The 27,569-nt window shown below is 39.3% G+C and overlaps 4 protein-coding genes and 2 long non-coding RNA genes across 12 annotated transcripts in view; 2 read left to right on the forward strand and 4 right to left on the reverse strand.

Moving 5' to 3' along the window:
* The window catches only part of LOC111269908 (uncharacterized), a 3,194-nt gene extending 2,569 nt beyond the window's left edge, over positions 1-625 (forward strand). For both annotated transcript variants that reach the window (XR_002685993.2, XM_022849825.2), the window contains exon 2: positions 426-625. Coding sequence is in view for 1 of the 2 variants with exons in the window: in XM_022849825.2 (XP_022705560.1) it covers positions 426-453 (28 nt within the window). In the remaining variant the exon portion in view is untranslated. The remainder of the gene's footprint in view (positions 1-425) is intronic.
* Positions 1-6,002, reverse strand: part of LOC111269905 (long-chain-fatty-acid--CoA ligase 4) — a 23,121-nt gene extending 17,119 nt beyond the window's left edge. Inside the window, exon 1 of the mRNA XM_022849818.2 lies at positions 5,713-6,002. The gene's annotated coding sequence lies outside the window, so the exon portion shown is untranslated. The remainder of the gene's footprint in view (positions 1-5,712) is intronic.
* A 610-nt stretch (positions 6,003-6,612) lies between these two features.
* LOC111269915 (uncharacterized) lies at positions 6,613-12,972 on the reverse strand. Of its 2 annotated transcripts, none has more exons than XM_022849838.2 (5): positions 12,138-12,972; positions 10,432-10,584; positions 9,248-9,374; positions 8,785-9,010; positions 6,613-8,300 (listed from the first exon to the last, which is right to left on the reverse strand). In XM_022849838.2, the coding sequence occupies exons 1-5, from the start codon at positions 12,147-12,149 to the stop codon at positions 8,111-8,113; spliced, it is 708 nt and encodes a 235-aa protein (XP_022705573.1). In that variant the 5' UTR covers positions 12,150-12,972; the 3' UTR covers positions 6,613-8,110. The 2 variants fall into 2 exon arrangements, with proteins under 2 accessions (XP_022705573.1, XP_022705574.1); XM_022849839.2 differs by having other exon boundaries at positions 8,785-8,965; positions 12,138-12,963.
* Positions 12,973-13,593: 621 nt separating this feature from the next.
* On the forward strand, positions 13,594-16,113 carry LOC147752191 (uncharacterized). Its single transcript, XR_015314727.1, has 3 exons — positions 13,594-13,776; positions 15,429-15,481; positions 15,791-16,113. It is a non-coding gene; the product is annotated as an uncharacterized LOC147752191 (long non-coding RNA).
* Positions 16,114-18,644: 2,531 nt separating this feature from the next.
* Positions 18,645-23,408, reverse strand: LOC111269896 (uncharacterized). 5 transcript variants are annotated; one of them, XM_086972285.1, is made up of 6 exons: positions 23,338-23,408; positions 22,147-22,526; positions 21,409-21,514; positions 21,006-21,153; positions 20,228-20,399; positions 18,645-19,532 (listed from the first exon to the last, which is right to left on the reverse strand). In XM_086972285.1, exons 2-6 carry the CDS (start codon positions 22,201-22,203, stop codon positions 19,377-19,379), a joined length of 639 nt encoding a protein of 212 aa, XP_086828411.1. In that variant the 5' UTR covers positions 22,204-22,526; positions 23,338-23,408; the 3' UTR covers positions 18,645-19,376. The 5 variants fall into 5 exon arrangements, with proteins under 5 accessions (XP_086828411.1, XP_086828412.1, XP_022705543.1 ...); XM_086972286.1 differs by lacking the exon at positions 23,338-23,408 and having other exon boundaries at positions 21,006-21,144; positions 22,147-23,088; XM_022849808.2 differs by lacking the exon at positions 23,338-23,408 and having other exon boundaries at positions 21,409-21,593; positions 22,385-23,086.
* A 1,552-nt stretch (positions 23,409-24,960) lies between these two features.
* LOC111269898 (uncharacterized) lies at positions 24,961-27,445 on the reverse strand. Its single transcript, XR_002685989.2, has 2 exons — positions 26,103-27,445; positions 24,961-25,162 (listed from the first exon to the last, which is right to left on the reverse strand). It is a non-coding gene; the product is annotated as an uncharacterized LOC111269898 (long non-coding RNA).
* Between the last annotated feature and the right edge of the window lie 124 nt (positions 27,446-27,569).

The raw sequence follows: 27,569 nt of genomic DNA on the forward strand, positions 1-27,569 counted from the left end.
ACAATTTAATGAACTTTAAAATGGTTATATTCGATATCGTTTGTTATGTTTACAAAATGTGAACAAGCAGTACTCCGAAACTGCATTAGGATCTATAGGTATGTGATAAAGCGGCTGTGACGTAAGGGATATTTACTGTCTGCCCAAGCGCAGGCCGTTCAATTCTCAAATCATAGCAGGAACGCTTACTAGGTCAAACCATACGAGCATTTTCACTATGTTTCGATCCTGTGTTTTGGGTATAGGAACGGTGTGAAATTTTGATCTGAAGACATGCCCTGACCTAAATGCATCTGCAAAAATTCTTAATTCGTTCACTTAAAGTCGTAAATGGGAGTGAGCAAGCAAAAGTATTCGAAAGGGTGACATAAACGGAAGATATACAACTATAAATGTAAGAAGGTGTTGATCTTTGTGTGTTGCAGGTGGGCTTCGCTAAGGAAGGATTATTAGTGAAGATTTGATCACCGGCTTGATACCCGTTGGAAAAATGCCTGGAGCAAAGGGCGTGAACAAGCAGAGTCATGAATTTGGCAATACACTGCCTCTAATGGTCACGTTTCCAACAAGAGCCGTGATGACTCCACGTATATTTTGAATAAAGCGAGTTCAGATAATGGACATCTACTTGTGGTCGACAATGTTAAATATGTATTACATGCAAAATCTCGAGAATAATTGCGTGCAGTTCGTATATAAGGCACCTTATTTCTATATTTGTTAGAAAAGGAAAAAAGTATTAAAAGCTGGTAGCTAGCTATGCCTAACAACGCTCCCTATTAGATTAGGTGGACGTTTACTCGAGTGTCTTCAAACTGTGTCATCCTAACGGTCGTCCTTCAAAGTAATTTATTCCATAATCCAAAAGAATCAATGACTCTATCGGCTGTTTGTCTACTATGCTGCGAACTGCCACTGAAACTAATGGATCGTATAACTCAACTGACAAGCTGATGTTTTAGAATAGGTACTACCTAGTAGGCACGACCCCGAACCTTCAAGCTTCAATGCGGCCAGCGCGATCAACAAAGGCTACGCTAAAAAAACAAAAACCTTCATTTTCGAATCTCGGAAGAGTCACTTGGGTTTCACGCAGGAGGTCCGCCGTTTGTCCGAACTGCAAACTCGATTTCGGGCTCAGAACTCGAAAGACAGGTAAACACGCTTTTATATGTTCGCAGTGAATTGGATCCATATTGAGCTGAATTGAGTCACATTTAGAGACGAAATTATAAAAGCGGTTTGCATATGTCAAACACAACAGCTCGTAGATCTCGACAAATGTGCCAACAATAATAGAACTTGACAAAGGACGTAGTCGATGTTACCAAAAGATCACCTATTTCCGTGACAGGCAGTTTTGGTTTTCGCTTCAAGGGTCTCTAGCGATAAACGCATTATAAGCTCTTTATTACAGATTGGTTCATCATCATCATCAGTAAACGGCACCGTAAGGGCATATGTCTGTAAGAAGTGCTGAACTTCGTCACGCAGCACGGACGGGTACTTGTTACCAGTGTGAGAGTAGATCGACTTATAATCACCACTGCCAGCTCCTATAACCGTCCTCCCTCTTATTCGTAATGCTATTTTCTAAATTTAGTAAGTGCAACATTGCAGAGTAACGCTTGGATAACTTGGACCGAATATCGCTATTTATCTGCCGAAATGTCTAATTACCGTCGTAGGATTCTATATTGTTATAATTGTTCCCATAATGTGGTAATTGGGCACATTATTGACTGCAGTGAAGCTGAGATTAACTGAATTAACTTAGCGGTCTAATTAGGATAGATGAAAGCAAAACATTTTTGAAAATATGAAGCATGCTTGGCGTACGGTGATCTACTGAACAAAACGCAAAGCGCAGTACGGCACAAAACGTCGAAGAAATAGAAATATGTAGCGTACATTTTTGCCAAATGATAGAGTCTTACAGATAGAACTCCAGATAGAACCGATGCGTACCGTTTTTCATATCCGAGGCAAAAAAAGCAGAGATTTTGCCGAAAAACCTACATGGAAGCACGGCGCTTTAAATCTTCCCAGCGTTCTGTTAAATGATCCTTTTTTACAATATCCAGCGCCTAATTGGTTTTTACTAAACTGGACTTTTAGCAGATTTAGTCAGTTAATGTCGACTTACACTTCACAAGCTCGGAAAAATTGGCCAAGGAACTCATCTAATTATTTTGAGGCTTCCAATGAACTACGCAGACAATACGTTGATTTTATAATTTAATAATATAAATTATGAGATCAACATACTGAACTGAGTAAACTTGTAATATCGATCGTGCTAGCTGTGTTGGCGGTCTTTTTCATCCCGCAAATGATAGGAGTTATCTAGACGCGTATCAAAAAACCGTACAACTAAGAAAACAGTTTGCACAGCAGGAATTTTGCTACTTTACCCGGTCAAATCTATCCCTTCGCAGGAAAGGAGGGGCAGCTCTTGTCGAAAAGTAACGTACAGAACATCAACCAGGTGTCCTTGATGACGGTCGAAGCTGCCGCCCTCCTGTTGCTATCACTCCCCCCCCCCCCCCGCTCAGACTTCCTTTCAATACACATTTCTTATACTGAGTGACGCTTTCAGTTGAGTGACTCAAACGTGATTTATTTGCACGAATGAAGAGTTACTGAAGACTTGGCTTGCAACAAATCTACTGACGATATAAAAACCATTGGGCTTCCAGCGCTCTACCATCGATCCCTCGTACTTGTAGCTATCTCTGTATGGGGCTATTGTCCCATGATGTTTTGCTGTCCTTTGACAAGCTGAACCGGTGCAACATATGTTCATATCAGGCTTTCATCGAATTCCCTACAAACAGACGGAAGAGGTGGTATCATTCTTGTTCAGATGGAAAACTTTGGCCTCTGACAACTTACGCTTTCCGGCTTGTTCGGCGCGCGATACGAGAGTCTGTTTTTTCGAACATAAACAAACTGAAAGTGGCATCATCAGAATGAAATAGCATAATAACAGTTACGCTTGTACGCGATCAGCGGAAATTACAGGTATTTCACCTGACTGCCAACAACAAACATCGTTGAAAGAGCAGAGGCTCCATGCATATACGCGACAGTACCTCAAGTTCAAGTTGGATTACCTAGACAGATTAAACATATTACTATAGCGCTATTATAGTTAGCTTTTACGACTTAGAAGAACTTAATTTAATCGAATTCGCCTGTTGCCGGAACAATCCATATAAAGTGGCACACTCGGAATTGACGATATTAACTCAACTACTTCTTACTATAGAAAGCTCAGTTATCCCCGAGCTTAGCTGCTAAATATACTGTACTAAAGGTGATGGATACCTTTGAAACGACGAAATTTTTTGTCCAATCAATTGTTCAAGTGAGATGATCGATACGTGGATATCTAGGACAAAGGTCCTATCATAGTTTGCATCAATTGAAAAAGGACGTTCCAGCATCTGACTCGAACACTTGTTTGCTACATGGGTTTTGACGATAACAAACGTTGTCTCCTTAAAGTTCATAGCATTGGCTATTGGATCAGACAAGATGGTCCTTCAGGCACACGATAGCTGGTGAACGTCACTATATTAGGTTTCGAGGTAAACTATTATAATAGTAATGCGAAAACGAACGTCATGACCAAGTGCCCCAATAAAAAATCAAAGGCGCAGTATCTTTCCTCATCACGTGGATCTAGGAAGCTCCATTTTGGTTGAATGAAGAGAGCCAACAAACAGAGAATTCGAAACGTGATTTTCCTGTGAGTCAAATGAATTAAAAAAAGGAAAAAATTGTTTCTATCATCGCGATTGTCCAGGAGACAATACTGTCGAACAAAGCAACACAGAGTGCATGACAGACAGATGTACAGACGAGTATTCTAACATCCTGTCGGCAGTCCTGTAATAAATGTTGATCTATATGGTGTGCGTAGTTCCAATAGAGCGAGTACTTGCCCAGCTATGGACTTGGTGAAGACAAGACGATGCAGGAAATATCAGAATTTTGGCACACGCTGAATGAAACTATGCTAAGAAACTGTGCTTTAATTATAATTATATGATCCATAAGCATTAACAAGAAGATAATTAAGTTGCGCACTGAACCACTGCAGAACTTCTGGGATATTCCTATTACTTGGCACATTCATTAGTTTGTTATTGCTCCGGTATCCAAGTAATAATTTCTTGATACTTGTACAAATTACTCTTTAGAGCCGTACATCTTTGTCAAGTGCACTACCACTTCATTATGTATGCTCGTTACACTATATAAACATTCTTGCGTCGGTAGCGATAAATTATTTTTCTACCAGGCTTTTCGATATTGTCGTCTTATTATCGATATTAAAAATTTTGAGCTTATTGAAGTACACTCACGCGCCCGGGTCTTCGAGCACGATCGTAGAAGTTCGCCAGCCACTCCTGGCGCGCGCTGTCCAAAAAACACTAGGGGCAAAGATGGGACAAATGATTTAATAGCGCAATATCGCTAAATCCCGGAGGATTTGCGAAGAATTTTCGCAGAGATCAAAATATGATTATGAATTAATCCTCCTTAGTAACATTACACTATACTGCTACGCGATGTATCTATAAGACGCATATAATACATCGTGATTATAATACTATCAAAATAAGAAAATTCGGAACTTGCCATTTCCCGAATAGTACGCTAGCAAATACTGTACTTATATCTAACGCCTATAAAGGGGTGCATTTATTTGACAAAATAAATAATATCGTAAACTTAAAATCAAGCCTAGTATTATAAAGTAGAATAACAAAGTTAAATAAAATATGTTAACAATATTCTAGAACCTTGTGTTTCACTTGCCTATTCGCGTAATATTTGAATTTTATACATGGTACATGATGATGATCAGCGCAATCGATAAATATATATTTTACTCTAAATAATAAGAGAAACGTATGCCACTCACGTGTATCGCTTACATTGCAATTGTACCCGGTACGACAAATAGCGGTAATTTGTAATACTCCAACGAACAATAAGAAAATTAAGCGCCCACTATAAATTCTACGAAAATTGATTTTTTTTTTTGTTCAGTAGAGTTTAAAGCAAATCATGTTTTTTTCTGGCAATAGAATATGGTTGCTATTTCATCCGCTTCATGCATTTATTTTTCACCCTCCGGTGTGATGTGCCACTTATAAAAACGTCATAGTCATTTAAGGAGACAGCCAGTGCGGTTATCAATTATTCCATTCGCTCTATCCACACCCCTCGCAATCAAAATATACTGAGCAAGACATGTGAGCCTCTATTGTTCATTTGTTCATAAATCTTACCTTCAAAATGTTTACAACCAGCAGAACGGTCTACTTTTTTTCTATATATTTCTCAAGATATAAACTCAAGGACTACTAGTGAATTTTATCACAATTATAATAGCAATAGTCGGGTCCAAATGATATTTCTGTATATGACAAAAAAAAAAAGCAAAGGTAAGCAAAAACACGGCTAAAATGTTGAAATTTGAAATCCGTGAACCGTTTCGGAAATGTTCCCTATTCTACGGTGTATTTAAAAGAAACAAAAACCGTAAAACGATCTCGTCCCCAAAAGATGACGCTCATAAAATACTTGCCCGTATCTCATATTTTTCCGAAGTAATTAATCAATATTTTTACAATTCGATATCAAGAGAGAGTTTTGATAAAATACGCTATCTTCTGTAAGGAAAACACTGCATACCACGGTGAGCTCTGTGCCGACTTGTCGAAAAATTTCTCCCTGGCAGGCAAAGTGTTCACTACTGCTTGTATAACTCCATACGATGCACGCCACACGTACATACAGTGATGCACAGTTAATTAACACTACAGTACGATCGTTGGCATATCCATAGGTGCAATTTCACGGCTCCAAATATCAGTGTACCAATAGTCTATCATCAGCAATTAGCTATTTTCAGAACGTTGTTCAATGCCAGTAACGCGCTCAGTTGAAAATCGACACGCGTCGTTGGAGGTGCGCTTCAGAACTGACAACTACCCCCTTTTCTAAGCGCAGGTAAGAGCTTCGATCGCTCGCCGCCAGGCGGCGCCGGAATCATGGGAGCGGTATTGAACGAACATTCGGACGTGTCAGCAAACGGATGAACTAAGTCGTTTTCGGCGTTATGAAACCAATCGTAACATAAGGAACGTCGTGTTCATGGCCAAAATACATTCGGTAGCAGCAGCAGTTAATGACGATAATCAACTACGTTGGTAAAATTCCAACTAATGAACGATATACACATAGCGCCACCTTACTTTTCTCGTACCCTGATGGCCACTTCGAGACTGTGGTCGCTAGCCAATTTTCTGATAATACAGATATGGACTAGGGACATGGTGCACACTACTTGCTCACTAGCCGATAGCTAGAAATCATTTACGCGCCTAAATGAGAAACGTCGTCACCAATAAACAAGGATAATGTTCTCCTTCGAACTTGTTACAGATATATCGGTTAGAGATTCAAGCGTCAGCCGATATAGTTCTACACGATTCAACACAGTTTAGATTATAATAGGTTTAATAATTGGTTTTCGGACGCCTAATAACAGCTGGGGACCCTTAATGCCCCACAAAGAATCACTACAGTGTCTCGAGAGCAGTGTGTATTTATTTAAATAGATGATAGTAATAACATGGTAGGAGTGCAGTTAGTCACTGTGTGTACTCTGTGCAACGTGTGTTTATCTACACACTATGCCAACGACCCGCCATGTAGATAAAGTCAAGTCTGCACGATAAAAATGTGGATAAACTAATATGGCTGAAGTTGCCTCGTTAGATCAGTTCTGGCGCCCATGGAGATGTACCAATAAGACGACATGCTAAGATGTAATCTTCTAAAGCAAAAAAATCAAATTCAATTCTTTTTATAGTAGAGACTGAGTTTTATTGGGCACGGGCACGTCCGTTAGGCACGATATGCGAAGAATGTGCCTTTACCAATGTTTACGAGTTGCTTATTCATTGAATATGCATGATTTTTTTTTGGGTGTTGAGCAGATTCGAGCAATCACTAGGAGAGTCCCGAAATATGAATGGAAAAATTACTCCTTGTATTTTCAGTCCACAGTGACGTTAACGTACGAGCATTATATGCTCATAGTGGCATTGAATTGTTCACATATATCTGTCATGATAGGGCGCATCGTCAAGCCTACCAGCGTTGAAAATATAGTATATTTTCAAAAACAAATTAGTGACACCATTTCATTAGCAATTACTGCTTTTGTTATTTCAACACGTTCCATACTAACGTCGTGGTCAGCGCGTCCAAATGACTGTTAACAGCAAAACATATAGATACGTTAGTGATCGGGGCACTGGAAGATTAACGCTGTTCACTAGGAAACAGAATATATAACACAAATATGGATAGACATAGGCCATTTCTGGCAAGCTTGTCGAAGGAACGCCGATCAACGAGCATCCAAATAGAGTTTGTGCTTATATCCGTACAGGCTTTATTAGCTCATGTTAAATACATTCAACAACCGAAGTATAAATTAAGTTACCAAATTAGTAACTAACATGTTTTTTTCGCGAACATTTTTGCATGTCCATTATCCCAAATAACTTTGAGATCTTACACCACAACCTCGTATGACATTTATCTCCTTACGAATCAATCATCACCTCACAGCGATATCTTCATCACAGTTTGTACTCACGCATTACTTTTGCGACAACCTATTCTCGACAACGGCACTACCACCACCATTGACATTATTGCTACATAAATGGGAACGAGGCTTATTGAAACAAGCTATTGGACTAGTCGAAGCACATTGTTTATGCCTAACCCTAACTACAATAGGTTATTATGTGAGGTTTTTTTGAAATGTGATCGTTCTATGATCTATAGTTTATTACGCCAGCTTCATAATGTATATACAAATATGTAGAAAAGTTCAGGGCTTATAATTGTCATAAACAAATGAATTGATTTCTTATGACGTTGGATCACTTTGCAGTTTTTAATATGTTTAGCTTGCCTGCTTTCTATTCAAATTCATACAAAATTACTACAAATTACAAAAAAAAAAATAAGGTACACTCGATTCGTTGGACTCGGAGCCAAAAAGGAAATGTCAGCGTCTCCCGTATCTTCTCTGAGAAGTGACCAAAGTCTGTGAGTTCGTTGAAACACGTGTAGGATGGATGGGTTCAAGTGTAGATACAGGTCGCGCTGGAATGACCATTACCGGAGGCACCACGTAACCATACGAAGGTAAGTTAGGATACTCTGGAGCTCCAATCGTGTATGTTGCACGGTAGTACCTGAAAGGGAAATTCGTATCAAACATAGGTATATTAGAAACCTCTCAGCATGCGAGGTTCAGACAATTCGTTGTATTTAGTTACGTAAACAGGAAATGGCTGAAAATTTACCTGTTATCCAACTCTGAGTATGCTTCGGCTGTCCTCTTTGTTTTTACAAAGAAAAAAAATTGATAATAATGCACAGAGAGACTTTTAGGTTACCAATATTTGTTTATATCCGTGACCGTCCAACAGCGATACGTACTTATTCAGAAGTGTAATACTGTCCTAATTAAAACTGACAGGTGTACTAGGTTTTTTTCTAAAGAGTACTGCACTACGTACTTAATAACATGACGAGTAATTGACTACGATATATATATATATATATTGAAATTACGGGAGCAATATTTGTTTTTGAAGGTAACGAGGCAAGTATAGATGTAATTTTCTTACGTACTCCTCCCAGCGGTAAAGAATTGGAACAAGTCATTCAACCAACCTAGAAAAGGGGTTCCACCTCTGAAGGCGAATCCAGAACGGAGGGCGCCCATAGACAGACGCAGGATAGGGTGCAGTAGGAATATAAGCGGAAGCCGCTGGGGAGCCAGCAGAGAACGGTGCTCCATTGACGAAATCATCGTAATACTCGATACCTTGTGATTGTACAGGTGCAACAATTCCTGGAACCCCAAATATGGATTTACTACGAGGCGAGTCGACCACAGCTGCAAAATTCAGAATGTAATGTTGTGTTGTTGATAAGCAAGCAGTATCAAACATCTATGTTATCTATATGAGCGAAGTATTAGTTCTTTAGTGGAACACATACCAGCACTAATAATATGGCTGCTTACTTTTATTGGGTTCCTGTTAGCGAATAACAGTGATCAACCGTTAGCTGGATAGACTAGTAAGAACAGGAGAACAAAAGCATTGGTAAGCAGATTTTGCCTAATACAAACCGTTCGGCTGACCAATGGGTGTCAGAGGCACAGCCTGTGATACTCCAGCTACGACGGGTTTTCCATCAAGGTACACTCCTCTAACGCGATTCATATTATATAGTGGAATTGGGGTTTGTCGGGCTTCCTGAAAAACATGATTCTCGAATGTTACTTGAATGACACTTTCGCCAAATCCATGTTCGTCTTTTCAAGACGTTTGTAGGTATATAGGTTTGGAATATATATGCCATTAGAGAAGCATTCCTTGTTATTCGCGTCAAAGGATTTCTATTCATACTTTTGTATTTGCGACATTGAGCTCGGCAATAATATATCGAGATTCGTTAGAGTTGAGTACGGTCAGACTCGATATACAGTAATCCAGTAGATTCAAATGTAGGCTATCTAGCGGCCATAGGTCCTTATTTAAAGACATCAACGAATGCTCCGTCAGCTAACGCTTGGCGATTTTATGAGAAACGTATAATTTGCGGCCCAACGCGCTAACCAGGCACGATTTCAATATTAAAATCCACTGTTGAAAAATACGCTATTTTAAAACAGTATAGCGAAACAGTGTTTCAAAAACATTAAGAATATGAACACGGATTAGGGCTTCAGTTTTATCCCTAACAGAAACATCTTCCGGATCGTGCCCAGACGTCGCTCCTGAGATTCATGTTTATATCCTCGGCGAATGATTTCTCGTTGCTGAAAAATTGAAGACGGCCTGTCGATGTACTCTTAAGAAATAGACGCAGATGCGTACAATTAAGTTTCGTCTTTCGGTTTCACTGAGTTTTTGTTTACAATGATTTTTTCATTCAGACGTAGAAAAAAAAAAACTGTTTGTCCCTTATCGGCTGCTCTGTATAGAGAGAACAATTGCTAATTTTCGGTCATGTTACGAATATGAGCCTACTGTCCCCGCCGTAATGACTTTATTGCCTTGTGCCATTGAGAAAAAGAAAAAAAAAAACGGGTCTTACCCTACAAAACATGCGCCAAAGCCTATCTCGAAGTATCGCTGTAACCCTATTTATATGTCGGTAAGATGTAAGCTAAAAGCTAGTAAGAAGCATTTTCCATTTTGACCTTAACAGTCCAATAAGTCTGATAACTTATAACGTATATTAGAGTAATAATGAATTTTGTAATGTCTCCTGCAATACAAGTATCTGTGAATGAACATAATAGATCACCTGTGTGTTTGCTTGTGTGGATATATGGTGAGCGCCATTTGCACGATGGTGTTGGCTGTTTCCGTGATAGGCATCGGGAATAGCTCGGAAACCTTCGGGCGTTTTTGCAAACGCGACGCCCGCTGTGTAGACCGCAACAACGAGCGCATGCAGCTAGAACCAAATCCACAAAACATAATATTTCAGATACCACGTACATATAAATATATGCGTATATATGTGTGTGTACAATGAGATTGTCTGGCGTTTTTACCCTAGCAGTAGCTTCACTGGTAGTTTTAGCAATGAAGCACCACACGATTTAAGAATGAGAGAGCTACTAAATACTTCTTCCTTCTATAAATTCGCAAAGTTAATGTTTCTTATTAGATTAAGGAGAAATGTGACAAACGTGACAAGTAGGCTGTAACGGGCGTGTAAGGGATCCGCGGTTGTGTGCCACGTACGTTTTTCCTAATTTATCCCAAGGGATGAGTCTAAGTACTTTGTTTGCTTTCAAAGTCAGGCTACATTTTGATATTGTCCGACGGGCAGAACTGTTGTCTTCATTCACCCGGGCATAACTATTTCTCTATATTTAATTATAACAACTTCTCTTTCCTAGGAAGCGACTGGTCCGACGCGGTCAGAAACCCGACCGGAGTAAAACCTAAACTAACAAGTTGAGAGAGGCACGAACCACTCCGTTTAAGCAGTTTGTTATATACCATTACTTAAAAGGTCGGATTGTCGAAAAGACGTTTATAGGAGACATTGAGAATAGTGAGTAGTGTTCCTGTTGGAATAAGGCCGACCCGTGAGGACCGAGCTCCACACTTACCTGTCCATGGATGAATACTACTCTGCTGGGTTCAATCGTGCGTAAACAAAATCGCCCAAGCTTTGTGACAAAACAACGTTTAATAATAATTTCACCATTTTACTACATGTACTGTATCCTTGTAAAGAATGGGTACAATGTCTTTGGAAAAAGGCGGCATCCACATAATGAAAATAGAGTGCCGCACTGTACAGGTACGTTTGCACGCTGAACTATAATAGCTCTAGTCGAGCATCCACGTTGCATGAATAGCAAACGCCATTATATGACGCAAACCTATAGTGTATTAGTGGATTAGGAATAATTTGTACATTGATTGTAAGACATCTGAATTCGTGAGTCACAAAGGTAGAACAAGAAGAAAAGTTCTTGAAAAAACGGTATCCGCGTGGCTACTCATTAGTCTGAGGCAGACCATAAGGTGAAGATTACTGAATGGAGTAGATAAAAAATAGCGCGCACGGAAGCTACACGAAAGGTTGTTGCTTGTGAAATAACATAGAAATTATAGCTATTAGCAAACCACTGGATGAGCAATATTAGATAGGTAAGGTTGTGCGATTTCTTAGGCAAAGGACGTCCTAGGCAAAAGCATGGGCATGTTTGTGTCAATTCGTTTTCTGGTCAAGGATGGGATATCTAAAGATATTTCATTTGAATCACGCTGTAAACGTTATGGCTTCCGCCTCTCGTTCGATATGCTACAGAAGCAAAAAAAACCAACAACCCCAATGGATGTAGCTAGCAGCCTAAGTGAACAAAGGTTTAATATCCTTAGGGCAAGAGTACACAGCGGGGGCACAAACATCACATTCTCAACAATGATTCAGGCACGTAACTTCATTGTATAGTAGCACTCCAGTTGCAGTGATTGCACCTCACTCACCACACTTGCCATTGTAACCAGCACCCTGATGCTGCCGTCTGTCACAGACGCAGCTTTAACTGAGCCTGCAAGGACGTGCGCTCTCGTGATTTCAGCTTTCGCTCGTCTGGCGGTTTGGGAATGAGGTATATTCGCAGCCAGGGACAACAATTGTGACCCCGACGACCCTTTGACGCGCGTTATATATGAGCGACAAACGTAGGGACACCTGGCGCCAGCAAAGGCAGCGGTGGTCCACCTCCCTACGCAGCAAACCCTTCGTCTTTTTTAGTGTTGTTCATTTTCATCTTCCAAAGAAAGCATAAGCAATCTCCTGCTTCTTCCAGCAAAGTGTTTTCACATAACGCGCCCCACTCTCCTTCTCATCAGTTTGAAGAACTCGTTGTGATGCCGTGAGATGCAATGGGAGACTTTTTACATGTTGCTGACTATTCTTCATCAGTCAACGAAAGAGCGCATTTTTCCGTAGTTTGCAGTGCGGCACACATACAGTCGCATAGGGAGACGCCACGTTTCCTCCAGCCCTTACCCTCACCAAACGCATAAGGGAGCGTCTGGGTCTTCAATGTTATTCCGGAATACGTTCGTTCAGCGTCCAGAAGGGCGAGGAAGTTCGTGATGTTTACGCGCGTGATGCATAATCGCAGCGAACAATGGTTACGCGCCTCAATACATAGACGTTATAATCCAATACATATATACATACAGACACAGTTACGTTCAGAACTCATCGGCCGCAATGGCGGTAGCAGCACCAACGACACTCTGCAATATTTAACACCATTGAGCTTCAGTGGTGAACCAGATTTCAGAAACGCCCACCTCGTTCGGGCGCTTCGTCGTTGCGAAATGGCTTGCGTTCTATCTTAGTCACCCCTTCTCTCATCAGAGTTTTCCTATCATTTGACGTTGCCGTTATTATTGCTAACGCTTCAGCCGCTGCCATCGGCGTTACCCACAAGGATTTTCAATAATTTCTCGACTGCTGTCATGTCTAGCAGGCAACTTCATTTGGTGTGACTACGGAACGACGTTGAAGCCAAGGCGGAGCTTGTTATTAGTGCGGGCTTGCTATGTATTAGCTCGTCCCTTATTTCAGCAGGAGAAATCGCCACCAACCGTTTCCGCTGGAGAAATCGCTATTTTCGAAATATAGCGATCTGCTATGTTACTGACACTTCAATGCAGCGGGTGTTCGAATCTCTCCTGGAAAGACGAAGTATCATTACGATACACGTTTTACTTGTAAAGTGTTTACCATCTGCGCCCATGTAGCAAACTGCCCATAAAAGTAAAAGCAATTACCCTTTAAGCGTGTTCATTTACCTAGAAAAGCGAAAGTTACACACACTGCTGTTCAGATGATTGTGGCATTTGCGTAAATGGTAGTTATTTAAGGCAAATTAAAGCTTGCTCGGTCAGTAACTTTTAATATTCGGGTGTTTTGTTCCTTATCCTGTGCGGGTGTGGTAAGAGTGTTTTGTTCAATACTGTATCATCACTCACTAAGTTTCGTTGATGAAGTTTGAAAAAAGACAACGCTTTTATCTTCAAAATGGGGGCTTCATCAGCTCTGTCAGTCGAGGGCGGCACGTTAGCGGACAACAACAGGGCTTCTAGAAAAAAGAATACCGTTATGGTAAGGCAGAAAAGCAATCAGTGTTTTAGACACACAGCTTATTAACCTCGTACTGCAAATGGATAGCTAGATACATAAGAAATTGACAAGAAGTATATTCGTATTTTTTTTTTTTGCAAACTGGATTTAATTCGGTAGATTTTTAAATTTTAATGATTTATGCAATAGGCCTTTGTCGTACGTAGCGGCCAAGTACTTAGAAAAATAGTTTTTTGTGACGTTTGAATTCGACAGAGGGCTTGATCATGTATTTCGAAAAAAAAAGTTTTCAACTTAGGCTATCCAAATAGCAGATCATTTGCGTGCAACGAGTAAAGTTAAGTAGCCAAAGTGTTCTCAATACATTTTTCATTGATGAAGCGAACGAATTTTTTAAATGACGATCCTGCTTTTATTTATTTTAGCCATCCGACTGATATGTTAAATGAGGGGTCCGTATCAATCGAAGACTCATATCACAAGAGTTCGCTTCTGGTTTTACTAGCCTATAGTTAATCCGCTACCTTCTGTCGGTTGACATGGTGAAGCACAATCCAACAAAAGGTCTATCTATACACACTAGCGTGGAACGGAAGTATACATCTTTAATTTGCTGTCTTAAGTTTTTAACTTAATTAATATTTGCTGTCAATTATTGGTCTGTAGGCCTGTCCTCATCATATCCTCGATGCCTTCTTGGTCCACCATTTTCAAGCCCATCTTTTTCGACTTCCGAGGTTAATAGAGTTGTCGTTAGTTACACTTCTGCTCGCATTGAAATTTACCATTGTTGGGTTGAGCTTTGTATCCGTCTCATTAATGCTTGATTGGATCGGCAGCGTCTACAAGCCGTATATTATTAGCCAGATATTTACAATACCGAAGTTACACAATTATTTTTATTACTCAATGTTATTGCAACAAAAGCCGCCTTCACGTTTGTAACGAAGTCATGCATCGACTGAATTCAAGCAAATTGCTTGCCGTCAATGGTGAAGCCTATCGCGACTTCACGATACACCAGCAAATCAGAAAACAAGAACTTGGGAAAAGGAAAGGTGCAAGGAGTGCTTAATGGGGTCGGCTTACGACCTATTCTAGCACTCGGCTAAATGACTCCATTGTCATCTTCAACTACTGCCTTCTGGAAACGTAGCAATCTTTCCTAAATGCTGAAAATATTGTGATGCTCGACAATACGATACGTGAAGCTTTCTTTTTCAGGAATGATATATAAAATTTAATCCACTTCCCATATAATGGTCAGCGAATAACACACTTGTCATTAGCTGAACGCATTGCAGAAGCAAGGACCTTTGATGTCTGATTACCGGAAGCATATGGTAAACGTCAAAAATATAGAAAGCATATTCCAACATGGAAAAAAACAATTTGACATAACTAGGTATAGACACCTCATCGAGTTTATATGATGAAGTTCATAGCACACATCAATCGATTTCATTGTACTCGATTAACTCCGAAGTTGACCTCTGTAAACAGAAGTAGATGTGCGTACATTAATTTACAGTATGTGTATCCATTACCCAGCCACAATTGACCCTAATTTAAGTCATAAGCGATATTACAGGCACTGTAGGATCGTGATGATGCTAAAAATACAATAGGTTAAACGTCATCGTTACTTAAATGTGTGCTTATACTCGTTGCAGGACAAAGTAATGGTTGGAACCAACATCCACCGGTTACTATCTACCTACTAATCGTACGTCAAACATCGAATACTCAAACATAGACATCTAGTATACCTTCTATTTTCAATATGGACACATATAGTCGATATCGATCAATCAAAAACGTAACAAAAAAAATATGACCATTTTATAAATAGCCATATCGACCACCAGATGGCGCTGTCATTGTTTGTAGGCAATGTGGGTTTAATATTTATTATTAATAATTATTTCTCCCGTTTCACAAATAGTAGCGATATTTCAGTATTGAAGCAAGGGCATTCGACCTATATACATTTTTGCTGTTCTGTTGTTGTCGCCATATTGAATTTTTATCGTAGATACAAACCGCATCTGCAATGGAGTCAGGCGGCAGTCAGACGGCGTTTGCGCTGGCAACTTAAATCAAATGAAGAATTTTACCTATGGAATGGCTATAACCGAACAGAATAGATAACATATGAGTAGTGGTGCCGACACCGTTCCGGTACGAATACTGTAAACCGCGTAGGTGCGTCGTATAATGCATATAAGCATATTGTAGCTCTATAACGAAATGCTAAGTTTACAAAAAGCAACAGTTCACTGTATCTTAAATTGGACGGAGGTCGTTTTAGTCGTTCTGAACGTTGTGAGGCGAAGGAAAATGGGAAGGTATTGCATAAACGCTTGGACTGTTCCCAATTTAATATTATGTGAAAGGTAGACTCAGGAGTAGGCGTACAACTTTGGAAAAAGCAGGCTCGAGTGGAAGGTGACCCGCACTCCTGCCTAGCATTTAAGGTACTATAATAAATAAGTTCGATCTTGTCGGGCAGATCGGCACTCAGAGATACAATGTTTACGGATTATCTATCTTCTTAAATAGCAACTATAAATGGGTATTCTTCTTATGAAGCTCTTTTAAATGGATTCCTTTCGAAAGATTCAATATAGATACGTTGACGCCGCAAGGTGTATCAGCATCGGCAGACAACTACATGTGGTACAGCTGAGCGGCCACCGGCGTCGTCCAATTAGACATATTTTAACCATTGTGACTAGAAGCCTTAACTAAAACAGTTATACACTACCGATTTTTGTAAACCACATACTGTGAAAATAAAAACCTATTCTAACAACGTAGGCGTTGCATGTGAACCTTTTTATATCCTGCTGTTAACTGTAAGCCTAATCTTGTTTCCTTGATCCAGGTACACGCAGTTCTACTATGTATACTGTATAAAATAATACAAAAGCGTACCGTATTGTATAATTCTCTATTATTTTGTAGCCTTATTTTTCATTGGCGTGGTGGCCGTAATTGACTTAACGGCGATCTTGGTCGGAAGCTGCCCATATATGTTGCTGGTCGGAAATAGCCCATATAACCAAGTATAATTTAAGTTTTTTTTTGCCATACAGTTAATTTTACTCGAATTCCTACTGCGAATTCCTCATACTCGAGATACTGAGATTTATTTTATAATTATATGTCTAAATGAAGAATTGAAGACATGTCTCTATGTTCTATTTCTGTAACTGGATCATCGGCAGACATGCTGAAATAGAAAATGTAAATAATTAACGAGCTCGAAGGTACAGTATTGCATACTAAAACCGAACGTTACAAACGAATGCTATAGGAGTCATAATTCGCGTATCCATACATGATTCCTATTATCGACCGAACGAAGCATGCGGCAGTTGTTCAGAAAAAAAAACACATTATTAAAAAAACTACATAGATGAACGTTTAAATTCTGTGCGTATTTGGCGAGTACATTCAGCCCAAAAAAATTATTTTTTTCTGAAATATTTTTGCTAATTTCACAAACGGATAAAAATCACATATGAAAGTGCATCACATTATAGAAATAGTACCCTATGAAGGTGACCAATTAATATCTAAACAGATAACCAGATGTAGAAAATTAAGATTTTGACGGTATCTGAAAAACAATAAGGCTTGTTTTGGATGAAACTGATTACTACTGTTGGTTAGTTATTATTATTAATAAACCGAATTTTTTTGGACAAAAATTGATAAGAAGAGATTAGACTATGAAAATATCTATGTATACATATGTAGATAAGGAATAAAATAAAATGCAATTAAGGAATGCTGGTTATTAAAATTACCTAGGGTAGGCAGAAATAAAACTGATCAACTTCTGATATGACCCCATTTGAAATGGGTAAATAAACTGCAAGATTGCTATAACCACGTCCTCTTTGCCCCTCCTCCCCTTCTAATCATTATTTATTAAACCGAACTAAAACGCAACGATTATGTTCAACTTACCATGTTGCATGCTAGCAACAGTGGAAAAACAATATTTATTATAGATAGATTTCCATTGTTGTAGTAGAAAAAAAAAAAAAAAAAATGTGGACCGTGCTACTATTTCGCTGACAAGCAGAAACGAGCCCGAGCCATCGAAAGCTACCAAACCTGCAAAATGAATTTTCGCTTCGGCTAAACATGGCACTTCAAAAAAATGAGGTATCTGCGTCTGTCATACCTTTTCGCTCCTGTGTACCATAAACTAGGAGCTCGTTCATAGAAAGGATCGACTCGTTTGTGAAGCTTAGGACCGAAAACCCATGGGACACTTGTATACAGCCAACTACAGACTCGTAATTTCCAGTCACTTCACTCGCGTCTACTGCATATGTTAAGTGGCGAGTTATCGAAAGTATCGTTGAAACGAAACAAATGAAGGGTAATTTGCTCTAAATAATTCGGTTTGATAGATGGAAGTATATATGCATAGTGCTCCCTCGAGAGGGAGAAAAGTTCTTCGAGATATCGTATTAAATGTAGATCTTAACAAAACAAAAGCAAAAACATCTTGACATTTTTGAAAGAAGGCATCGGTTAGTGTTGGCAGTACTTAGAAATTCTTTACGTATTTCAGCAAATTGCCCTCAGGCTTTAACGGCTTTAGTAGCAGATAAAAGTCGATTAAAAGTATCAGATGTCGTGAAAAGCTACAGATTCTTGCAAGAATCGAATCTGTCACCGAGAAGAGATCTCCTCTCCTCTCGCTAAAGATTAGAAATAGTTATAAACGATCAATTTCTCTTACTACACGCATTTTCGAATAACGCCTACAATCAGCTATTGGGTGTATATCAAAATTCTAGTAATTAAGCATGCAATTATTATAATACTTAAGCAAAGACTGAACGAATAATTAAAACGAATTATTAATATTTCGCATAGCTTAATTCAAGTTTATTGTCATGATCAATGTTAAGATACGAGTCGCATTCGGGATAGCTATCATTTCAACATAGTATAATTTGCCAGAGCTGTGATCTTTAATGTCGCTGTAACACTTATGAATGTCTAGTTCCCATAGAACCAAGAACCCCCAGAATAACTTAAATTCGGCGCTTTTTGGGAACGCCTAAAATTACGAAGTGTCGATAAGTTCCAGTTGTTTGTTCAGTTCCTGCGAAATCGTATCGTGTGTCGCGATTTATGCGAAGTCTGTACTAACGTCATCGAGTGAAATTACCACCTGTTTTAGGACAAACGGAACTAAAGGCAACCAGCCGTTACGCTGTAGACACTTTAGTAGGACTAGTCGAAGGGGCTCAGGTCTTCTCCTTCCCTCCTGACCTTTTCTCCAGTATAATTTAAGCTAATATGTGATTGGTAGTTGAAAGTAAGAGTGTGTAAAAATTCCGTCACCGTCCATTTAAGAGATGTTCATTTGTGAAAGCGATCGCCGACAATGGTTTACTATGATGGAAAAGTGATGGCTTTCATTTCATGGAAGAGTGAGATTCTAGTTTTTCAAAAATAAAGATACGGTAAGATATATTATCAGTATACTGTGTTGATTGCTTCAAAAAGTTTCGACGCTTTGTTCGATCAGAAAGAACGCTCGTCTAGGTATAGACAGCGGGTCGTAGCTTGCCGTTGTTACGTTTTGCTCAAAGGGGCATTTGGCCATGCTCTTCCTTTATTTTTTTCATGGCGTAGGAGTACCACACGAGCTGATTGAGCATGTTACTGAGTAAAGGTTCTAGGCGGGGGTCTAATATGTCTCCTTCCACTGAAATAGCCTCCGATACAAACGGAATGTTTACCTGCGAAACGTATGTTTAAAGATCGGATATTATTCATTTCAATTAACCTATTAGAATAACAAGCTTTGCTTAACTTTTGAAAAGCTACCGTAGCTACTAAGGCTTAGGTCACGACTATGCTCTCTTGCCATGAAATAGTGCTTTACTAGGGTAGTTATCAATGTAGAAGTTATCATGAGTCAACTATCGTAATATAGAGCTCTACTACCGTACTTGAATAAGTGCTTTTCTTTATGCAGCGTAAATACGACACAAGGCAGCGGTACCACTCCTGGGCTAGAATCATTGAATACTATTATAAACGTTAAATGTTTGCAAACTGCACGGCCTATTGATTATAAGTAGTCCTCACATTTTTTTAGGATTAGACAAAAGAGAGTAAACCCGTGACGTATTATCTCACACATGGTATAATGAACGTACTTGAAATTTTTCGGCGATGGCCAAACATTTACTGCATAAGCTCTATAATCTATTAGACGATGGGCTTTCAGGGTATAAAAAGCGTTCTCCATTTGACTGCTTAACGTCGTTCGCTGTAGGTGGCAACCGTGCTACATGACCTTCTTAGCGGTCTGGTGTTCAATTGTTACAAGTTTAAAGGGGCTGATGCGAAAAAGCTGCTTCTGTATACACCTATATGTGTGTATATACTCTTTCCAGTAGCTCAATGAGGCGGTAAGAGGTTGCCTTACCATAATTGGTAAACAGATCATGGCGAGTTCGTTCAGGTAATCTCTTAGCTGAACGGTAACATTAGCACCTCCAAGCCGACCCATTGAGTAACCTACAACGCCTACAGGTTTAGCAGCAAACGTAGCAGGAGGAAAGTGATTGAGCATGTTGCTTAAGGCTCCTGGAATGCACCTACATAATCAAAGAGATTAGGAATAATTTTGACTTTTTCAGAACTCCATAACAAATAGGTACTGCTAATTGGCTGATACAACTTAAACTACACAGAGTAATCTTGGGCTATATTTTCGATCTAATATCATGAATATGTCGCAACGATAACGAATCAGGGTTCGTCAACTGATTAAAAAACATTACCCAAGTTTGTAAGGGTAATATTGCCATATTCGTATAGACGATAGCTAGTTCTGCACTTCGATATTCAGTATTAAATGCTGAAACTCTTTTTCGATATACTGCTCTTATAAGTGAGCAAAAAGAAGACAACACTTCTTCAATGAAAACGCATGGCTTACGTTATTATCAAGTGATAAATGTTGATAACGATAGTTCGGCTCCATTTTTGTGCTCATAATAGCGCACTCACAACGATAGCAGCTACAAGATCAGATTATATTGACCGATTAATTGTTCATGGCCAAAACTAGCAATTACCTTGAAGTACTAATTTCGAAAATTGTATTGGTTTACAGAAACATCAGCACAATAGATAAATCCTACTCCCCAATCGTCTCTCGTACATACGTCTCGTAGAGTAAAATCAATGTATACTCTTACCTATTATATTCAGGGCAGACGATAATGTAGGCGTCACAATCTAACAGCGTTTGATTATCCTCCACAAGATATTCAGGTACTTCTTCATTCAAAGAGTAAAAATGTATTGGCTTACGCAGAATGTGATATTCTTCACGCTCTAGAGGATCTTATAGAAAGAGACATACAAGAAATTTATATATATATATATATATATATATATATATATATAGACTCATAGTTATAACATTAAGAATCATGCCTAAACACCTCTATAGGCACATAATGAGATTGTACAGATATTAGGTGCAATAAAATAATATTCAGGACCATCCTTTGTTGCTTATGTGGGCACGATGTTACGTGCGCGATAGCCGAAGCAAACGACATAATACCTTCGCTGCTTTTATGTCTGTATACTTACCGAAGATTTGTACGAGCATTTCCCTTTTCTCTAACGACTGTTGCACGACTTTGGCTACCCGGTCAGCCATTCTGCCTTCTCGTACGCTTCCCAAGAACATTGCCACCTTTAAACCCGACATGCTAGCGTGACAAGCTTAACTTAAGATCGCAGCTGAATATTTGTTGATCAGAAGGTCGCTGATACTATCCATACATAACAAAATAACACAGAACAAAAACTGAAAATGGCATCGTACATGCTTAAAAGCAGACTCAACGGGTTCAATACAGAGTCGGAACGACTGGCGGCATCTGCGATCAGGTGGCTCCATCAGACGCTAGGGTTACGTCGTTTAGTTCAAACAAGCGTTAACTTCAAAATGATGCTGCTAGTCTTTTAAAGAGGGGCCAAATAAAATCGGAGAGCTAAAATTTAGTGGAGTTAAACTTTTTTTTTTGCTATCTGAAACGTGCTTAAAGTGAGGATTAGCCTGTGGGTACCTAACAGAGGATGGCAAGCATCGTCAACATCTGGCCAATAATTATAATTTAATATCATATGTACGCTTCTAAATATATAAATTAGTCTAAAATAGAATTCCACGAGCTCACTATATTGATCTGCGCAAATTATTTAGTCCCAGATAAATATTGTGAGAGCCTATGCCTTTTACTGAAATTACTTTGGAGTTAGCAAAGAGCTGAACTAGAATACCTAATAACATGATGAAAATGAACAAAAGAGCTAACTACTTACAAGTATAGGGCTTGAATCGAAAAACGTATTTTCATATATTATCCCAGCGTATGACATCTATGTTCTGATAAAGTCAGACAGCGTCTGCGGCGTTTCCAGGTGTTTTTAAAATATACACAAGGAATATTAGATACGATCACTGTAACGTGGAAATCGTCAAAATGCTAAATAATAACAAGCTTTTTAGCGTACAATACACAAATGCAGTTACCTTTGTCTTGTTAACGCACAATTTTACCTTGAATTCAGATAAGAAGAGATACGTAGTGTAAAAGGCTGTCGTAGGGCGTTTCTATAGAACTAGTTATGAAACCACTCGGAAAGTCAACGGAGCCAGCTATGAGCCGGAAGTAAGGGTGTAGCTACCTTACACAGAAGCACTTCACACCGCAAACCAAATCGGATCTTACTTTAAATCTCAAGAATCAGTACGTTTTTAACTTTTAAATATGTATGTGATGTTCTCATTAAACAGTCCTCGCAAGACGGGAACAATATAACAAAATCACGTTAGCGTAAAACTGGAAAAATATTTAACCTTTTGTCAATTCAGTAATCAATAACACTCTTCTAACTGAAATGCACCGATTACGTCTTGCCGCTAAACGTATTCTGTCCTGTCTCACTAGAGGCCGGCAGCAAAGCCACAGAAATGAAGTGCTGCTACGTTTGTCTCAGGTCCCACCTCAAGTGCTCGCAGACGTTAAGACATCACTCATTAAGCGCTGAAGTCAGTTTAGAGATGGTTGCAATTGTCTAGGGTCCTTGTGCTGTAACTATTGATCGAGCGCCGGTGACCACTTAGGTCATTCGTGTCATGAGCGCGGACTTGAGTTTGCTTAGAACGCTCCCCACCTCAATTATCCATTCCTACCGACGGCTTGAAAAGTTTATAAGAGGAGATCGTCAATAAAGCGCAGCGTCTAACGATCACGGACCTGTAAGTGGCGTCTCATTTAACAGAAGAACTGAATAGCCTAATAACAGCATACAGTTGGATTCTAGTCATATACCCCTACACACAGCCGTTGTGAGATGCAATTGATTGCATTTAATACAAAATATGAGAGCGTCCTACCAGCAGAGCGGGCCTGCCGTAAGTAGAACAGTAAGGCAATTAATTAACAAATTAATCAATCTAATCAATTCAGTCTGAAGGAAGATGTACATGTTTCAAAGTTCAGAAATTACCGTAGCAAACCAATCGTTAAGCTTGAAGCGCTTATCTATCTAACTATTTCTACATACGGCTTCAACTGAAAATTATCAAGTCGTATATTCAGTTAACAGAATTCTTCTTGACGATATAAGTCAAAGTATCAATATATTCTCGCTCTATATGTGAAGTATGCGAAGCTTGTACAGCTGTGTTATGAGGTGCGAAGAAAACTGTGTTGTCAGTGGGCACCACCGCAGTTACAAAACGTCGGCACTACACTCTGTGGCAGATACTAAGAATTGATGCTTGGTATTCGTACACGGAATTTACGCGTCATTCTTTTAAAGGCAAGACAGAAAAGCAAGGGGCAAAGCTTGATCCTAATAGTCACATACTAGCCACAATCGCACAACAGAAATTGATTATAGTTTTATATATATATTTTTATTTATTCGTCAACAGTTCCAGTATCCACCAACAACGAGCTCGATAGAAAGCTACCTCAGTATCTTTGAGCTTTGCAGATATGCTCGGTCAATATGTCGAACCACTGTCGTTTAACAGTAGGCGTCAAATGAACGTCATTCGATCATTTTTCTACTTACCATACGTTCATTTGTCGTCACCACTTAGATCGTGCACGAAAACGGGTGGCTAATTAAACAAGGCCGGCAGTGGCATTTTGCATATAATTGTAGAGATTTCGTGACGCTGCCTACGTGAGAATTATCGCTAACCCACGACTGGCTAACGAAAATACGATAATTAGTTCTTCCGCGCCTGTTTGGATCTCGTTCTCAAGCCCAGGTCGCTAGTGAGCTCGGCCTAAATATGTCGAACCATTTGCGCGGGCGCCAGGGGGCCAATAGAGGTCGAGGGCCCAATGCGTCATGGACGGATCAAGAGCGGATCGAAATATGACGGACAATTTGTGCCATAAGTGACTCTAATATTAGTTACATGCATCGTCCTATGATTCCTGGGAAGTCAACTGCATACATTATCGTCCTAGAGACAACCTGACCGGTCCGTCAGGAACATTAGAGAACTCGTATTATTGCTATAGACCCTGTAGCTAGCTGATGAAGTTTATACAATGATGATTTTCGTACAAGATAACGTACATGTATCCGTGCGCTCGTGCAGTTGGTCGATTGAAACAACTAGATATATAAATCCTCAGAAGAACGATAAAATAAAACTTGGTAATGGACTTGATATTGAGTATGGCCAAATAGTACTAATTCCGAATGTCTGCGCGCATCAATATACGGTGTCTTCAATGACGGTTAAAACTGTTGAGCGTTCTTCCATCAGAAATTGAATAGTATCGGAACACAACAACCCACATATAAAATTTCTTCTCTCGCTAAGATTTTAAACAACCGATTTGCAATAGTAAAGATTGTGATGTTCGTTCCTATCAATATAAACTTCATTTTATAATGCGTTGAAATAAGAAAATATAATTTAGTCACATTATTTTAAGCCATATGTCAGTGTCTGGGCACAGGCCCCTCTTACATGGAACAAGAAGAATTTCCGCATAGATCGGGCCTACTATCGATATCAGGGTCTGTCAGCGAACGATCGTAAATTGTTTAGGCTGATAGCTATTACTGTAATTACTTGTATGTAACATTATTAAGCGATACTCAATCTTAAAGTGGGACATTTATTTATTGCTGAATTGAGAGGACATTTTTAATGTCGAATTGCATGGATCTGTGACTAGTAATCAATAGCAGGCACGTCTAACATTTGAAACGTTCTCGAAGGCTGGGCCTGATCCGATACAGCCCGAGACAATAGAATCATGGCGACAAGACAGGATACGGCAATTATACGAATAACTCTCTGAAATGTAGCAAAAAAATGTCCTTAGTAAACACGACACACATCAGCAGCTATGGGTTATGGGCTATGCGATAGATTCAGTGACGACTCTTTAACAAAGTCCCTAATTAGTTCTTGACTATTAATTATAAATTTACGCAGAGGAAATAAGTCAGGTGGGCCTGCTTGGCTATTGTTATTCTGTCGGTAATATGTCTATCTGTTATAATTACATTTTGAAAACGTACTATACACCAGGACCTGTTTCAATATGGTTCACCCTTTATTGACATGTACGACTAGACAATATGTAAAATTAAATTGAAAAAAAAAGTAATGAAAATAAAAAATATATATAATTATAAATGATAATAGAATACGATAGGTCACTCTTGATGTAAGGGATCTGAAGAGCCTATTGTATCAAGAAACTGTATCGTCTACTTCCTGACTTCAAACGATAAATGGGTCCGCATTTGTCTAGACAACGCGACTGGAGAAGTTAACTAACGTATAGAAATGACTAAACAGAAGCACCCATGACTTCTTGATGTGAACATCAAGAAGCTCAATGAATTCATTATAAGATTGTAAGTTACTTTTACACATTTCAGCACCAGCTCAACCGAACACAGCAAACCTTTACTTGTTTTTTTTATTGAGTCTTTCTTTCAACAATCACTAACTAGAAAAATAACAATGACTCCCACAAAATAGACCCGAGTCGATCACATAAATATCACCTTTTATTTATTTATAAATATCACCCATTTAACAACACGGGAAGATTCACTGCACATTTAATAGGAACCGTCTTATTTTTAAAACTCCTGCTTATTTGTAGCATGGATAGATAATACTGAGCGTGCACCTACTTAATTTTAGTACCTAAAATAATAAACACCGACTCTATCAAACATACGACATTAAAGGAAGAACCATAAACCATGAAGGAACTCACTGTTGAGTGAAATAGAGACATATTGTCTGCCTATGGTAGCTTGTTCCGCTGCCGTTAGATGGCCGACTTCATTCATAGAGCACTGACCGGCTCTCGAGTGATCCCTGTACTGAACACGATGACGAAAACATCAAAAGCCGAACCACCGTGAGCTGTTAATAAGCGGGGTTGCTTCTTCTTCGTCCGCCGCTACTGCCAAATCCCTTGTCCTAGGTCGTGACCGAAGGGCGAGGCCAAGCCAGTGGTCTTTTACCCTACACAACATACGCTTCCACCCGTCTGAATAGACACGAAGCTAAGTACATTCAGTAGTATGCACTCACACTCGTTCGTTCCTATCATCCGCTACAGCCGCTCCTACTTTAGCTGATGCTTTGATCAATTTTGGTTAAGTAAACTTGTACGGTGTCAGAATTTTGTTGACGGATGCCAACTTCTCCTAGAAGCTCCAGCTGTTAAGAACTGCTGTATTGTAGAAGGACTACGAAGCTGGACCATGTTCCTAAAGAATTCAGCTCACATGCATACGACTCATTAAAAATGTGTCGGAGCGTCAATGAAAATTAGCTTTATCTATAGAGCATCGCATATCGGTTTAAAGAGTAGATTGCGACTGCACCACCCGCAACAAATAGCCCAACAATAAATAATCGCATAGAGCCTGAACGCTTCTCTTATATGCCAAAAGTTTGTCTTTATCTATGAAGTTTGTCATACTAATCTTTCTAGCGGGTACAATGAACAGACAGTTCCTATCAATCGCTATTATCAATATTGTGTAATGATAGATGACGATGATCTAACAGCTATCTGCTAAATGTCAGCTGTTCTTTTCGTGGGTGGCGGACTTCTAATGGCAGCGGTCATCCGGAAGATTGCTCAGGACATGATATCCTGGCGACATTTAATCCTGAGGCTCAGATTGTCCCGAAGTCATTTTGGCCCAATTTCGAATTAATTTATGTCAGACCTTTTACCACGCCTAATATTGGGCTTTCTTTTTATGTTAGTATTAGGCATGCTCACCTATCGCAATGTATTTTGCTTACTTATCTACACGCAGTCGACTTTTATTGGGTTCCTGTTTTCTGGAGCACGCCTTTTATCTAAGATTTTCACCAAGGCTTTTCAGCTAGGCCGTACGTCAGAACTCGCATATAAATTAATTGAGTCGTAATCAAGAGTAGTACTATTAAGCGTGTTCTTTTACAGACTCTAACGTTCTCGCCAGTGGAAGCTTTACTCGGCACCCGCTCTATCTGCATTAAAAAAATTAATTTCTAAAACCTAAAAACAACCCACTTTTACATATTCATGATTGGTCTATGTATGGATTTCAGTGTGAGTGTTAAGTGCCAACGTTGTTGATACTCTATCTCCGAGAGCTAATTTCATAGAGATCATTTCGAGTGACGATTGATCTTCATGCGCAATAGCTATAGTCGATAGACTTTTCACGACTAGCAG

The sequence above is a fragment of the Varroa jacobsoni genome, unplaced genomic scaffold (genome assembly GCF_002532875.2).
Source record: "Varroa jacobsoni isolate VJ856 unplaced genomic scaffold, vjacob_1.0 scaffold_1423, whole genome shotgun sequence".
In the NCBI taxonomy this organism is placed as follows: Eukaryota; Metazoa; Arthropoda; class Arachnida; order Mesostigmata; family Varroidae; genus Varroa; species Varroa jacobsoni.